This window comes from Micromys minutus (genome assembly GCF_963924665.1).
Source record: "Micromys minutus genome assembly, chromosome: 9".
Lineage (NCBI taxonomy): Eukaryota > Metazoa > Chordata > Mammalia > Rodentia > Muridae > Micromys > Micromys minutus.
The window spans coordinates 41,457,573-41,471,198 of record NC_137978.1 but is presented as its reverse complement, the minus strand read 5'-3'; the positions used below and the strand labels follow the sequence as shown (position 1 = coordinate 41,471,198).

Genomic DNA, 13,626 nt, shown 5'->3' with positions numbered 1-13,626 from the left:
GAGAAAGTGATCAGAGTAAAATAGGAGGGATACTTTCTTGATGTTTTTGCACTATTGACACTTACTAAGCACACTAATTAATCAACTGCACTAGATTTAAGGGCTGGGGACATAGTTCAGTTGGGAAAATGCTTGCCTAAAAAGCATAGTACCTGGGTCTGAGCCCAAGAACACCTGGTTCTAATACAACCAAACCTGAGATCGTTGCTATTCTTAGTCTGTTCCTGAGAATAACACCCAAGGTAGTCCTATGGCTCCCAAATTGCACACACATATTTCAACACAACAGTTTTTCTTTCTTTCTTGTTTTGAGACAGGATCCCTCTACATGATCCTAGTTGTCCTAGAACTCACTATGCAGATCAGGCTGGTCTCAAACTCAGAGATCCACCTACTTCTGACTTCTAAGTGCTGAGATTAAAGGCATGTGCCATCATGTTTGGCAAGATTTAAGCTTAAAGGCAGAAAGATCCACTGCTTTAGATAACAAGTAGGAGACTGAACGAGCTAGAGGAAAGAGGCTAGATAGTGAACAGAATGTGGGGCTGTGAGCTGGCATAGTCACTTAGATCACTAACATAGGGAGAGACAGGAGGGAGCATCCTGGCAGGACTACAACCATCTTCTCAGTTCCTTTGTAATTCAATGTTGGGTAAACTGAGGCCCAAACCAGAAAGCTCAATTTAGCTATATTCAGCTTTATTTTGAATTAACCATCTATCAAGAGTGAACGTCAAAAGAGTAGAAAAAAATAAAAGGAGCCCATCAAAAAAAGTTCCCTGTTAAGTGGGAGGGAAGGACATGATGTTAGGAGCCCCGCTTAGAGAAGGTAATGTTCTCCAGATTGTGGATGCCATCTTTGTCAATGACCCGAACACTGAAGGTAGGCAGATTCAAGATGAAGCGCTTCTGGAGCTGCAGAGACATGAAAGAAATCAGTCAGCAAACATTTATTGAATACAAACTATGTGGCAGGTCCTGTTCTAAGAGAAATTGTCAAGTGTAAAAACTTTTTGTGAAACTGAACTGATATTCTACTAGAGGAAGCTGGTACTATGTCACGGGAGAGTGTCCAGGCAGTAGCTGGAGGCTGACTGGAAGGTAGTGACCAAGATCTGTGAAACGTGCTGTGAGCCTGCCTCTGGTCAGTCAGCTGGTGCATAAGACAATCCAACCTTTATCCCCACAGCCTGTTACCAATCAGTCTACAAGACACACTTGCCTCTGAGTCTTCAGGTGGTAAGCTAGCAAGGAACGAAGAACAAAGTCTGGACCCACAGAGGCCTGTTAGGTGTCAACAGTTTATACAGTCGTGTCCCTACAGAAGGACAAGATAAGCACTGCTGTGTCTGCCCTTGCTAAATACCTCTCCCAGAGCCTGCAGAAGGCACAGGCTCTCCATCTATCTTAAGTGACCTCAGGCTTCTGACCTCCCTCCTTCATGTTGCCCATCTCCTTTGCAGCTGAGGACTGGGCAGTAAGAGCCTATTTCATTTCCACAGTTCTTTCTGGCTGACAGCTCATGTCTAGAATCAAGGTCAAAGCTCAAAAAAGGGTGAAAATAAGCAAACAATGGTTTCCTTAATTTTTTTTTTTAAGGTCTCATTTTGTAGCCTTGGTTAGCCTAATACTTGTTATGCATACCAAGCTGGCCTCCGACACACTTTGAAATTCATCCACACACCTCTGCTTTTCAACTGCTGGGGTAAAGGCATGTACCTCCATGCCTGACTCTACGTTTTTTTAAGATCTAAGAGAAACAAAATCTCAAGGGCACCTGATATTATGGTGCCTTCTTTCTGGCTACCTCTTAGAATATTTGTGTTTCTTAGTTTTTCTCTGCATCTCCTGAGGAAAGAAGATTTTAAAAGAGGAAGAGGGAATGGGGCTGTGGTGTAGAGTTAACAGGAGTTGCCAGGGTCTTATGAGGCAAACTGAACCCATCCAATGCTGAGCTGTGTTCACCCCTGCTCTCACTAGACTCCCATTTCATTCCCATCTCAGGCCATGAGAAAAATAAAAGAATGAAAACGTCTAACAAGGCGAGTTCTTGCCACTTTTATCCTATATCCTTACACTCTTACCACAACCATCAGAGTTGGGGTTCTTGGCTTCCCAAAACTTCCCAGGTGCTTTCTACAGTTGTCCAAATCCACTGCTAAGGTGGTAGGGTTTCTAGGTGGCACAACACAGAGTATATAAAGTCCAGGGGTGGCCTCTTTCAGTAGGGGCCAATTATCACCTACATTAAAATCACTTGACTGACAGTTAAAACAGGAGACTCAGTCTCTACCTACCTACTTAAGATTCAGAATTGGGTGCTGGGGACTATCAAGGAAAAGGAAAGTTCCCCAAGATAATTTTTACATACGGTGAATTTTAAGAATCACTAGTCTAAATGATCCAGAAAGAAATTAATTGTAATTAACTTTATTGTAATTGAATTGTAAAACGAACATTAATGAAGCAATGACTGATGACAGAGAGAATAAACCCATCACCCACATCAACCTCCATTACCGGTAACAACTTCATATTTGGTCAGGGTATTTATTATTACCTTCTGGCAAGAAGCAGGAAAAAAAAGCAACCAAAAACAAGAACGGTACTTCAGACTGAGAGAAGCCATTCCTTCAGGATCCCCTGTGAACTACTCACCTCCTCCAGACACTTCCTCAGAAGCTCCACTGCCCTCTCACGTGAGATGGCTGAAAGAGAACACAGAGGCCAAGCACTGAAAGCTGTCTTGTGTCCAGCACTCAACAGCTTGTTTCAGCTTCCTCAGGTCAGAGTGCCACACAATTGGAAAAGACAAAACATGTCCAGACTTCTAGCCTGCAACCGACTTACTCCACATGCGGAGGAGGGCGCCCCAGACCCAGTGCTCCCATGGCTGAAAGCCATTACAAATTGATTTGCTACAGAGGAGGGTAAGCATGACGGAATTCTGTCTCCTGGCCTGGACCCGCCTCTAAAGAAGTCCAGCAGCCAGCCTCTCTTTCATGGCTCACCCTCACCAGTCCTTTTAGTCCAGGGCTTAAATCAATTCCATCTGCCTTTGCCAGCTGCAAGTCAGGGAGAGGGAGGACAAGGCCAGAGTTCCATCCTCACTCTCCCAGCTGGGTCTCAGCTTAACAATGGGAAGACAATTAAGAGGATGGGACTGAGACTTCTAGACAGGATCCAAAGGGATTGTTGGTAGGCATGGCAAACTGAGATGACATATTATGCATTAGGCTTCAAGGGTGGCGGCTGGTTATTTTGGTGGGGGAATCAGCTGTATTACTGACAGATGCCAAATCAAGAGACAGTCACCAGGAGGCCAGGCTAATTCTTTTCAGGATGTGGCCTGGAGCTCTAGCATGGCTGAAGCTGAGTGCGAGGGCAGCACCAAAAAGAAAAGACTATGCCAATTGTCATGATGCTGATAGGGAGATGGGAGAGTCAGGAAAAGAGTGGTTAACTGTACGCAGAACTAGCCTGTGGCAGCTGGATTCAAGTCCTCTGTCCACAGTGGCTACAGAGGAGCATGAGATTGGGGTCAGAAGACAGAACTCAGCACAAAAACACTGCCTATCCCAGGATTTGTTGAGCTGCTTGCTTAGGTAAAAGGGAAGAAACAATTTAATATGCAGGAGGGAATGGTCTTCAAAAGTTCTGGTATTTAAACAAAGAAGTCCTCACAAGTTCAAAACACAGACATAAACTGCTTGGCTCACTTTCTACAGCTGAGATGTCAATCAATAGTCACTTAGGGAGGAGAGTGAATGTGAGCAAAGCTAGAGCACCAGACAGAAGCCTCTCGCTCATGCTGACTTCTACTCCAGCACCTTAAAGCAAAGCAAAACCCAGCCCCAGACATAGAAGATTTTCATCAATAAGGTTTTTGAAGACTGCACTGATCCACAAGAGAGGACAGCTTCCAGAGAGGAGCTGTCTGTCCCTTAGCAAGGGTGTAGTTTGACAAGACCGAGAAGAGCTAAAGGCAGGGCTATGCATTGCTCTCTTCCTACTGCTAGTACTTACTGGGTGTGTAGTATCGGTCAAGGATGCTGAGAGTCAGGAAGGCACCATAGCCATGAGCGGCAAAAGGAGCCTTGGCCAAGGCTGCCAGGTAGTCCATGTAGTAAAGTGCTGGCCCTTCATGCTCGTCATAGCCAGCCAGGAGGAGGTTCACATGGTACGGGGTCTGCAAAGGAAAGACAGCAAAGCGTGGATGAGAGCAGAACACAACAGTGCAAACAGGAGTTTTCTGGCTCTTGACAAATAAGAAAACGTAACAGAAACTAAGTCATAGTGGCAATAAATAAATACCTACCTGGAGGACTTCTACACACACACACACACACACACACACACACACACACACACACACACACACACACACACACCACACACACAGAGGTGTTAAGAACCTGATATAAACCATTTCAAAGGCTTAGATGCTTTTAGGTCATTCTTAATTTCCTTGGGTTCACTCAAGAGCCTGGAATAATGGCCCACACTTAAATCCCAGCACTTGGGAGGCAAAGGCAGGCAGATAGATCTCTGTAAGTTCCAGGTCAGTCAAGGCTACAGATTGAGACCCTATTTCAAACAACCACCACAACCACCACCACTCAAAACAACATAGAGACTAACAGGTCAGGTCAGAAACTAAATCTAATCATGTCATTCAAAATAAGCAAGCTAATTAGCCCAGGAGTTCAGGACTGGGGCCAGCCAGGGCAACAGAGTGAAGTCACAAAGATCCACCTGCCTCTGCCACCTGGCATGATAAACTTCTTACCTATCACAGAGTAAGTTTAATCTTTTCTCTAAGGGTAGAACTTCACTTTCCCAACTCCATGTAGCTAGAATACCCTTGGGACAATTAACCAAAACACTTTTACCAAATGTATGGTATATGATGAATCCATATAGACACTCAAAAACGCCTCAAGCAGCAGAGTCCAGAACTATTCTACCTAATGAAGCTGTTGCCCACAGTATAAGATTAAATCATGTTCAGACCAATTCACATTACTTAAGAACCATCACCAGAAGATTTTACAAGAAACCCCATGTAAACACAAGTTCAGAAGCAAAATATAATTTATTTATGCTTAAGCATCTCATATACACTCAGTAGAGTTGGTAGTCAGAAACTGCAACTTGTAGTATAGAAGATAACTCACAAATTATTGTGTGACTTCGAGTTACCAACTTTTGCATGTGTGAGATGTTGAAGCATAAATAGGTGGTGTTATCTAGACTAATTAAGTCAATACATCTGTGTAACAACTTGCAGTTTCAGAAATTCTGACATTGCCCCATCAAAGACTTTTGACTTATACTAGTTTTTTAGTTTTTTCTTTAAATTTCAAACAAAAATTTGTATGTTGGCATTGTTTCCCTAAAATTAGATCAATTATAGGTAATTCATTTATGTGCTATTCTGAGTGGTTCTACACAAAAGTTAATAGCTCTAAGTTCCTACAGCTCTGTTCTATTCAACAACTTACACAACTGTGACTTCTTGTGGTTTGATTAGGGGTAAACAGTAAACAATTTACCTATCCACAAATATTTCATATATTATAAACTCTACGAAGGCAGGAGTACTTCTGTTTTGTTCAATGACGTACAGGTATACAGCCTGTGGCTAATAAACATTTGTTAAATGAGAGAGTACTAATACACCAGAAAAAACACTGCACACTTTAATATACTTGTGGTTAATGCTTAATATTACAAACATTAAGAAAACAACTAAACCAAAGAAAGGATGTGATGGATCCTATTTTTTCTCTTAAAAATATTTATTTTAAATATATGTGTGTATGTCTTGAGTATATGTGTGTGCACTACGTGTGTATAAGAGCTCTCAGTGGTCAGAAGGGATATTGGATCCATTGGAAGTGAAGCTACAGACAATTGTGAGCTGCCATGTGGGTGCAGAGAGCTGAACCAGGTCCTCTTAATTACTAAGCCTTCTCTCTGGCCCCAAAAACCCCATTTCCGAGAAGCGCTTCAAGTTTAAGTCAAATGCCTGCATCTCCATAAGTAAACAGATTTGTTGCTTCTCTTCTCAACCTCCCGGAAGACATGAGTTACTAAGGATAAAACACAACTCAGGAAGAAATAGGCCATGTAACAAAGAGCTAAACATGAGTTTGAATTTTGGTTCTATTAGTATATGTGTTACTTTAGAAAAAGTCTGAACTCTAGAATATCAACTAAAATGATGCCTAGTACAAAAGGTCTGCAGTAAGGGTCAGAGACAATGCATGACAAATGTCTAAAGCATAGGCACAGGCTTGATAATGGTAGATATTCATATCAAAAAAAAAAACTAATCTATGAAATTAAAAGTACAAGTAATTAGGAAGCCCAAGCACTCCTGGTACAAGGTAAATTCCTTCCAGGATGTATCTTCATAAAAGGATTCAGAGAGATGTCTACTAAAAATACCCAGCACATTACCTGGAACACGCAAATAAAGTAGTAGATGAAGTTTCCTAATCTCAACGCTGCTGTGGTGGTACACACCTCTAGTGCCAGCATTCTGTAGGCAGCTATCTCTGAGTTCAAGGCCAGCCTGATCTACAAAGTGAGTTCCAGGACATCCAGGGTTACACAGAGAAACCTTGTTTTGAAAACAAAACAAAAACCCCAAAAGTTTTCCAGCCTTTCCTTCATAGGACTCTTTACCTACACTCTAAGGTTGACAGCAATATTAGACACTTCACAGTGTTAGCTTACTTACAGTCTATCCCAGGTCCCCAGAAAAAAATACAGACCTACATTTGGAAACCTAGTCAACACATATTAAGCATCACTTTCTAGCCTATGTACTTTTCCTTGCACAGTATCACATGGAAGAATCTGCCTAACTATTGAGATGTGCAAACACCAACAACAGGACCCAAAATCTGTCTTTTACCAAGTAACCTCTATTGGGTCAAATCAAACAGGACAAAGTTACGAGGTCTGTCAGTGGAGACCTGTGTATTAGATGACTAGACATATTCTATAGCAAAGGCTGAGACTGGATGTTATATATATTTTAACCAATGCAAATATCCAACTGTCCATCTTGTAAATGAACCCACACATTAGTTAAGGTACTTCCTAATCACCACCTGAGAATCCCTAATCATGCCTGAGAATCACCACCAGTAGTTTATAAACACCAACATGCTTAGTTTTAAATTGTGTATGATATACAAAGGAAAACAAAAAAAAATCATACTTAAAAATAGCTTTTAGCCTCTGGAATAAGATAAATTTTGCCTTTCTCTTTTTGGGAAGCAGGTGGAGACAGGGTCTTGTTATATAGCCCTGATGGGTCTGAAACTCAGTAGGTGGATTAGGCTGGTCTTGAACTTGCTGTCAACAGTCTCATCTCTCCAGTGTGGGGAATATGGATATGCATCATCATACTCAACTAAAACATTCTGCCACTGGGACAGGAGGTAGTGTTCCACATTTGTAGTTCCAGCACTTGGCAGAGGCAGAGGCAGGCAGATCTCTTGAATTTGAAGTCAGGTTGGTCTACAGAGTGAGTTCTAGGACAGCCAAGGCTACACAGAGAAACTGTCTCAAGAAAAACAAAAACAAAAACACCTAAAAAACAAAAAATCAAAATGAACAAATAAACCTCTTATTCCAAGTGTGTGTGTTGAGGTGAAGGGTTAGACAAATATATTCTCCCCTCTTAAAAAGTACATAATAAGCTTATTTACCAAGTGAAGAGATCCAGGCCATTTTAAGATTTCCTAAGGCTTAAATACATATGAAGCACCTAGTGCAATCAATGCCTGATATTCAGTAATTTCAAAACCTAACTACCCCCACCTGCTCATTTTTAAGATCTGACTAGATAATACAGAGATCAAGAAGATGCTATCACAGAGAATGGTTGCCAAAGGGATAACATTTAACTGGGTACCATCCATAAAGTGTATCTTTTATGTACTTCTTCCTGCAGAAATATCTCTGTACCCCTGAGAACTACTGAACTAAGCCCTGTTCTCTTGTGATTCCTGTACATTTGGGAGTGGAGAGTGTGTATCTTACATAGAAACTTTACTTAAATGAGGTGGAACATTTCCTAGTCTGTTTCCTCTATCATGATAAAGAAACACTGTGGTGATTAAGAAGTGCTTGAAATTCCATAAATTTTACAGCTGAGGAGAACAGTTGTAACAAAAACACTGAAACAACAAAATCAGCGACTGCAGAGTCTGGGCGGTGACAAGCAGCGGTGTGACATCTGGCGGAAGCCAAAGTCACAGCAAGGGGGAGAGAGGTGGGCGTGAGGAAGCATCCTGCCGAGCGTGGACACAGAAAGGGAGAGGAATTGACAGTCTTCTTTTGGAGCCAGGCCAGCCTCTGCCACCTCTAATTGAATGGGATGACATTACTATGACGAGGGGACCTGAAGAACAGTGCAGTTTCTTAGGTGCACGTAGCACTTTGCTGTCTGAGCAGTGTGGGAAGCCTACTTCTATGACTGCTGGGTCAGTAATGTGGAGGTAGATGCTAAACCACCACGTGACAAATGAGACAAGCATTTTAATTAACGGACTACTAAATATTTTAAACAGACTACACACACACACACACACACACACACACACACACACACACACACACACACACACACACACACACACACACTGTGTCCATTTTGGGATTTTGGGGGTGGTAGCAGGAATTAAACCCAGGGTCTTGTGCATGCTAAACATGCTTCAGCAGAGATCCTCCAACTCCATGCTTGATACTTTTTTTAGTCTAGCCTCCTGCCAAGATTTCATCTTTTATCCTAAGATACCTCATGAAAAGTAGTTTGCATGTTTGGAGGTCCGAGCTCACTGAGCTTATCCAGCACACCTCTCACACATGGGGCCCAACCGTCAGGCTTCCATCAGTAAGTCCCATATGCTTTCCCAGCGAACCATTCTGCCTCCACAAAATGGAAATACGGTTCGATTAGGTAAATTCAATATTTGGTATTGAATTCAATATTCTCAAATTTTCCCCAATATTTTTATACCAGCACCCATTGTTCCGTATCTCACCTACCACATCAACTGTGACCAATAGTATCTTAGGTCTTAAGAGAGCAGGTTTAATGTCACAGCTGTAATTCTTCTAAAAGCGTCCAAACATCTGTAGGAGCTGTTCAATAAATATTTATGACACCAATTGCTTTGTCAACATCTATTTTTGCCTTAATACTAAGCAAATTGAATCGATTACTACTTTTCTACAACAGTGCTCTAAACTTTGAATCAGGAGCTTCTTTTCAATAACCAACAGAATTTACTACCTTTGGGTGGTTTCAGAGCAGAATTTTAAAATTCTAATTCTGCCATTTTAATAGCAGATTAAAAATATCTGTCCATGCCTGAGTGCCACAGTACACACATGGGCACCTGAAGTCTAGTTATGTGCTAATACCATTTAACTTCCAAAAAGCACACCCAGGCATGACGGCAAGCATCTTTACCTGCTGTGCTATCTTGCTAGCCCCAATTACAGATTTTCACATTTAAAATAAAATTCACTCCAAACATTTTAAAATTTAACAACTTCCAATTCTTGTGATTAAATAGTTTTACTTAATCTAGAATATTATGGCCTCTACTCCTAAGAATCATTTCCATAAAACAGAAGTCTCAATAACCCCAATTTGCCTTGAACTTGTAACAATTCTGTCTCGGTTCTCCCAAATGTTGAGATTACAGGCATGAGACAACACATCCAAAAAAGACCATGTGTAGAATCAATCTCTTCTAACTTTAAGTACTAAACAGCTTATAATTTTTAACCAAATCCTAAAAAAGTTCCCTGGAGTAACAAGACAGGAGATGAGAAGATATTCAACCAGTGTCATTTGATCCCTGGCTCAGGATAAACCAGGTGTGTGGTGGCATAAGACTGTAATACCAGCACCTGGGAAGTGGAAGCAGGGGTATTAAAAATTCAGTTACCCCTATAGACATTAAATTTAAGGCCAGCCTAACCTCCTTAAGACCCTTTCTTAAAAAGACAAAAAAGAAAGAAAGAACGAATGAACGAACAAACCAGTAGTATGTAACCTCAGAGAAGTGAAAATTTACCATTTTAGGACAGTAACTGACATTTACATGTATGATGAACTAGGATAAAATGAAAGGGACCATTTGAAGGGATCCTAGTAGTCTAGATGGCAGATACTGAAGACTAACGTGTGGCTGAAGGGATGGGGTAGTTATGAAGTGAATGTAGACAGTGAACTGGTAAGACTGTGGAACTAGAGGGACAGAAAATGTAATGAAGAGCTAAAACTTTCTTTCACTAAGGGGAAAGCAGTGCTGGAAAGAGAAGATGGTGGACAGTCAAAGTCAGTGGGACTGAGGCAGCCAGTGAGGAGGATTTCCTCGAACCAACACAAACACTTCCCATGTGGAAGAGTAAAGAAAACACCAGGACACACACAGAAGTGCATACAGGCTGCTGTGACAGCACAAACAAGCTGAGGGTGGCACTCATGTGAGGAGATGGGATGAAGGGTGCAGAGAAAATTTCCCCGTAAATGCTATAAATTGAGTTTAATCAGCGGTGAGGAGCCAACCACAGGAAACACAAGCATATTTTGGAGAGGATAATAGTAAAGACATAGAGACAAGAAAGACCTCAAGCAAAGTCGGACTCCTGTTATGGACTGGCTAAGAGAGTTGGAGTTTAAAGGCAGTTTCTTAGTCCTTAATTCAACTGATAAACCTTACAAGTTTAAACTAATTAGAATCAGAATCCTACACTGTTTCACAAATAAACTCATCCACTGTAGCACTGTCTGCAACCATAGCACTCAGGAGGCCTCCAGAACACCAAGTCCCCAGCTTTGGCTATACTTTGTTTCAAAAACTAAAACTAACTGCTGGGGAGATGGCTCAGTCAAATTCAGTCTCCAGCATCCATGTAAAAACGCCAAGGACGGCAGTGTGCATTTGCATCCTGGTGCCAGGGAGGCAGAGACAGAGGATCCTGAGGACTTGATGGCCAGCTAGTTTATCTGAATCTGCTAAGTTCTAAGTAAGAAAGATTTTACCTTTACAAACAAACAAGGAGGCAAGCAAACAAAAACTGAATAAACAGCACTGAAGAAGACTTTCAATGTCTTCTGGCCTCTACCCACATGCACACTCATAGAGGGACTCTTTCTTTCGGGGGGGGGGGGGTTCAGAGGATATAAGGTCAATTCCCAGCACTTCTGACCACTTTACCATGGCTTGTAATTCTAGCTCCAGGAGATCCTGTATCTCTGGCCTCCAAGGCTACTTGTGCTCCCTTGTGCCTGCCCCCACATACACACAATTAAAAATAAGTAAATTTTGGCTCAAGAGGTGGCTCAGTGGTTAAGAGCATCCATTGCTCTTGCAGCACCAACATGGTGGCTCAATTTCAGGGGATCCAATGCCCTCTTCTGACCTCTTCAGGAACCAGGCACACATGTGGTACACAGATACACATGTAGGTGAAACACTCACATACATTAAATAAGTAAGTCTAAAAAACAATTAGAATAAATTAAATCTGAGGCCGGAGAGATGACTCAGTGGTTAAGAACACTTGTTCTTGCAAAAGACCCAGTTTCAATTCACAGCAGCCACACAGCTTTCACAACATTTGTAATTCCAGTCACATAGCACTGACAACCTCTGCTGACCTTCACAGGGACCAGGTATACATGTGGTACACATACATAATCCATAAAAACCACCTCGTCACACACATAAAACAAATTTTAAAAAATTTTTTATAAACTAAACCCAGCCAAGTGGTTGGTGGTGGCGGAGGCAGGTGGATCTCTGAGTTTGAAGTCTGGTCTACACAGCAAGTTCCAGAATAGCCAGGGCTACACAGAGAAACCTTGTCTTGAAAGAAACAAAGGCCTCAAATGAAAAGACATACACCACTTCAGATATGGCTCAGTGGTTAAATTTTCCCTAGCATGTATGAGGCCCTAGGTATAACTCCAGTAACTCAACATCTATAAATGTTCATGCTACACTGAGAACAAAGGAATCAATATACTTCAAATGAAATAATCATGTCATGAGGAATCACAGTGCTTACCTGTATTAAAAGTTCCTAGATGTGAACAGTAAGTACTAAATAAATCTGAATTGTAGGAGCCAAAAAAGGAAAAAAAAAAAGAATTAAATAAGAAAACTGGACTTTAAAGTCTGCCCTATAAAATGCTTTCAATTTTATTTCTCCGAAGCCACTGCTAAGCTCAAGTTTGGTTGATTCTATTAAAAGCTGTAACCTTACTGTAATTAGAAGTTGAGAAATTTAATGAGTTGAAATGCAACATGGCACAGATGCCTTATTATACCAACTAGTTAACACGGTATTTGTTTTCTACATTAATTTTACTTGCTAATCAAAAATACTGCTTTCTCCCAAATAACATCAAAATAAAATTGCTGACCCTGCAATGGCAAAACCACCAAACGTTTGCAGCAAGGCCGCTTGGATCCTTTCTCAGGAGCCAGTAGTTTCTAGGACAAATGTGGGGTTCCACATACATTGAAGTAGTTCCTAAAACACACATGCAGAAGCCATGCTTTGCTACACACACAACACCGGGTACACATTAGGTGTTGATACTGAGCATTTCCATGATATCTAGGAATGCTGAATGCATAACATCTAACAAACATCATGGTCTCCTGGGAGACAATACTTAGAATATATATGATTGTCGATGTTTTCAGATGTTAACAGTGCAAATGAAAGTAACAATGAATTCCTGAGGAAGAGACTCTTTAGGAACCATTCTGTGAGAACAGTGTAAGTTATGCTACAGCCACAGCGGATATGTGGCTCATAATTTCTCTATTCCTCAATTCTTTCCTCAAACAGTCCAAAGAGCAGCCAATAATCTAACCAACAGCTTTTCAGAAAGGCCCACTGCTTTTTGTTTTGTGCTTTTAGATTTATTTACTCTTATTTTGTGTGTACGTGTTTGTCTCCATGGCGTGTATTATGTACATTGGATGTATGCCTGGTGCCCAAGGAGGCCAGCAAAGGGAAATCAGATCCACTGAGACTAGAGTTAAAGACGGTTGTGTGATACAAATTCTGAAACCTGGGTCCTCCTTAACTGCTCAGCCTTACTCACCAAACTACAGATCTTTATATATCAAGAGAATATGTCCTCTATTTACATCTAAAATCAGTAATATCCTAATTTTTGCACAGTACCCTATTACTTAAAACAGATAGAATTATGAGTAAGTGGATCAGAGAGTGTCTGTTGTTACTCTGAACACCAGCCAACACCAACAGGCTCTCTCACAGCCTGCTCTGTGCTTCCAGTTTTCCCAGAACACCCCGTGTACACATGTATCCCAGCACTTGCCTTATGCAGTACAAGTGACTTCTATACTTCACTTCCCTGTCTGAAGGCACACACTGAACTCTGTACCTTTCAGCCCCAAAGACAGTGCAGGCTGGAGATCTGAACGAATGACTACCACTGATAAAAGAGCATCGTGGCTACAAAACCACCCCTATTCAAAGGGCACCAGACAGGAAAGTATGGGATTCTAGTACAACATTTCAGTTATTCAGAGATTACTGAATTTA

General features: G+C 41.4%; 1 protein-coding gene across 1 annotated transcript in view; it reads right to left on the bottom strand.

Annotated features, from left to right (window-relative positions):
- Window positions 1-678: 678 nt before the first annotated feature.
- PSMB2 (proteasome 20S subunit beta 2) overlaps window positions 679-13,626 on the bottom strand; it is a 28,304-nt gene continuing 15,356 nt past the window's right edge. The window contains exons 4-6 of the mRNA XM_080921645.1: window positions 4,027-4,189; window positions 2,659-2,708; window positions 679-915 (exon numbers count right to left, since the gene is read on the bottom strand). Coding sequence (XP_080777771.1) covers window positions 808-915; window positions 2,659-2,708; window positions 4,027-4,189 — 321 coding nt within the window. The 3' untranslated portion in view covers window positions 679-807. The remainder of the gene's footprint in view (window positions 916-2,658; window positions 2,709-4,026; window positions 4,190-13,626) is intronic.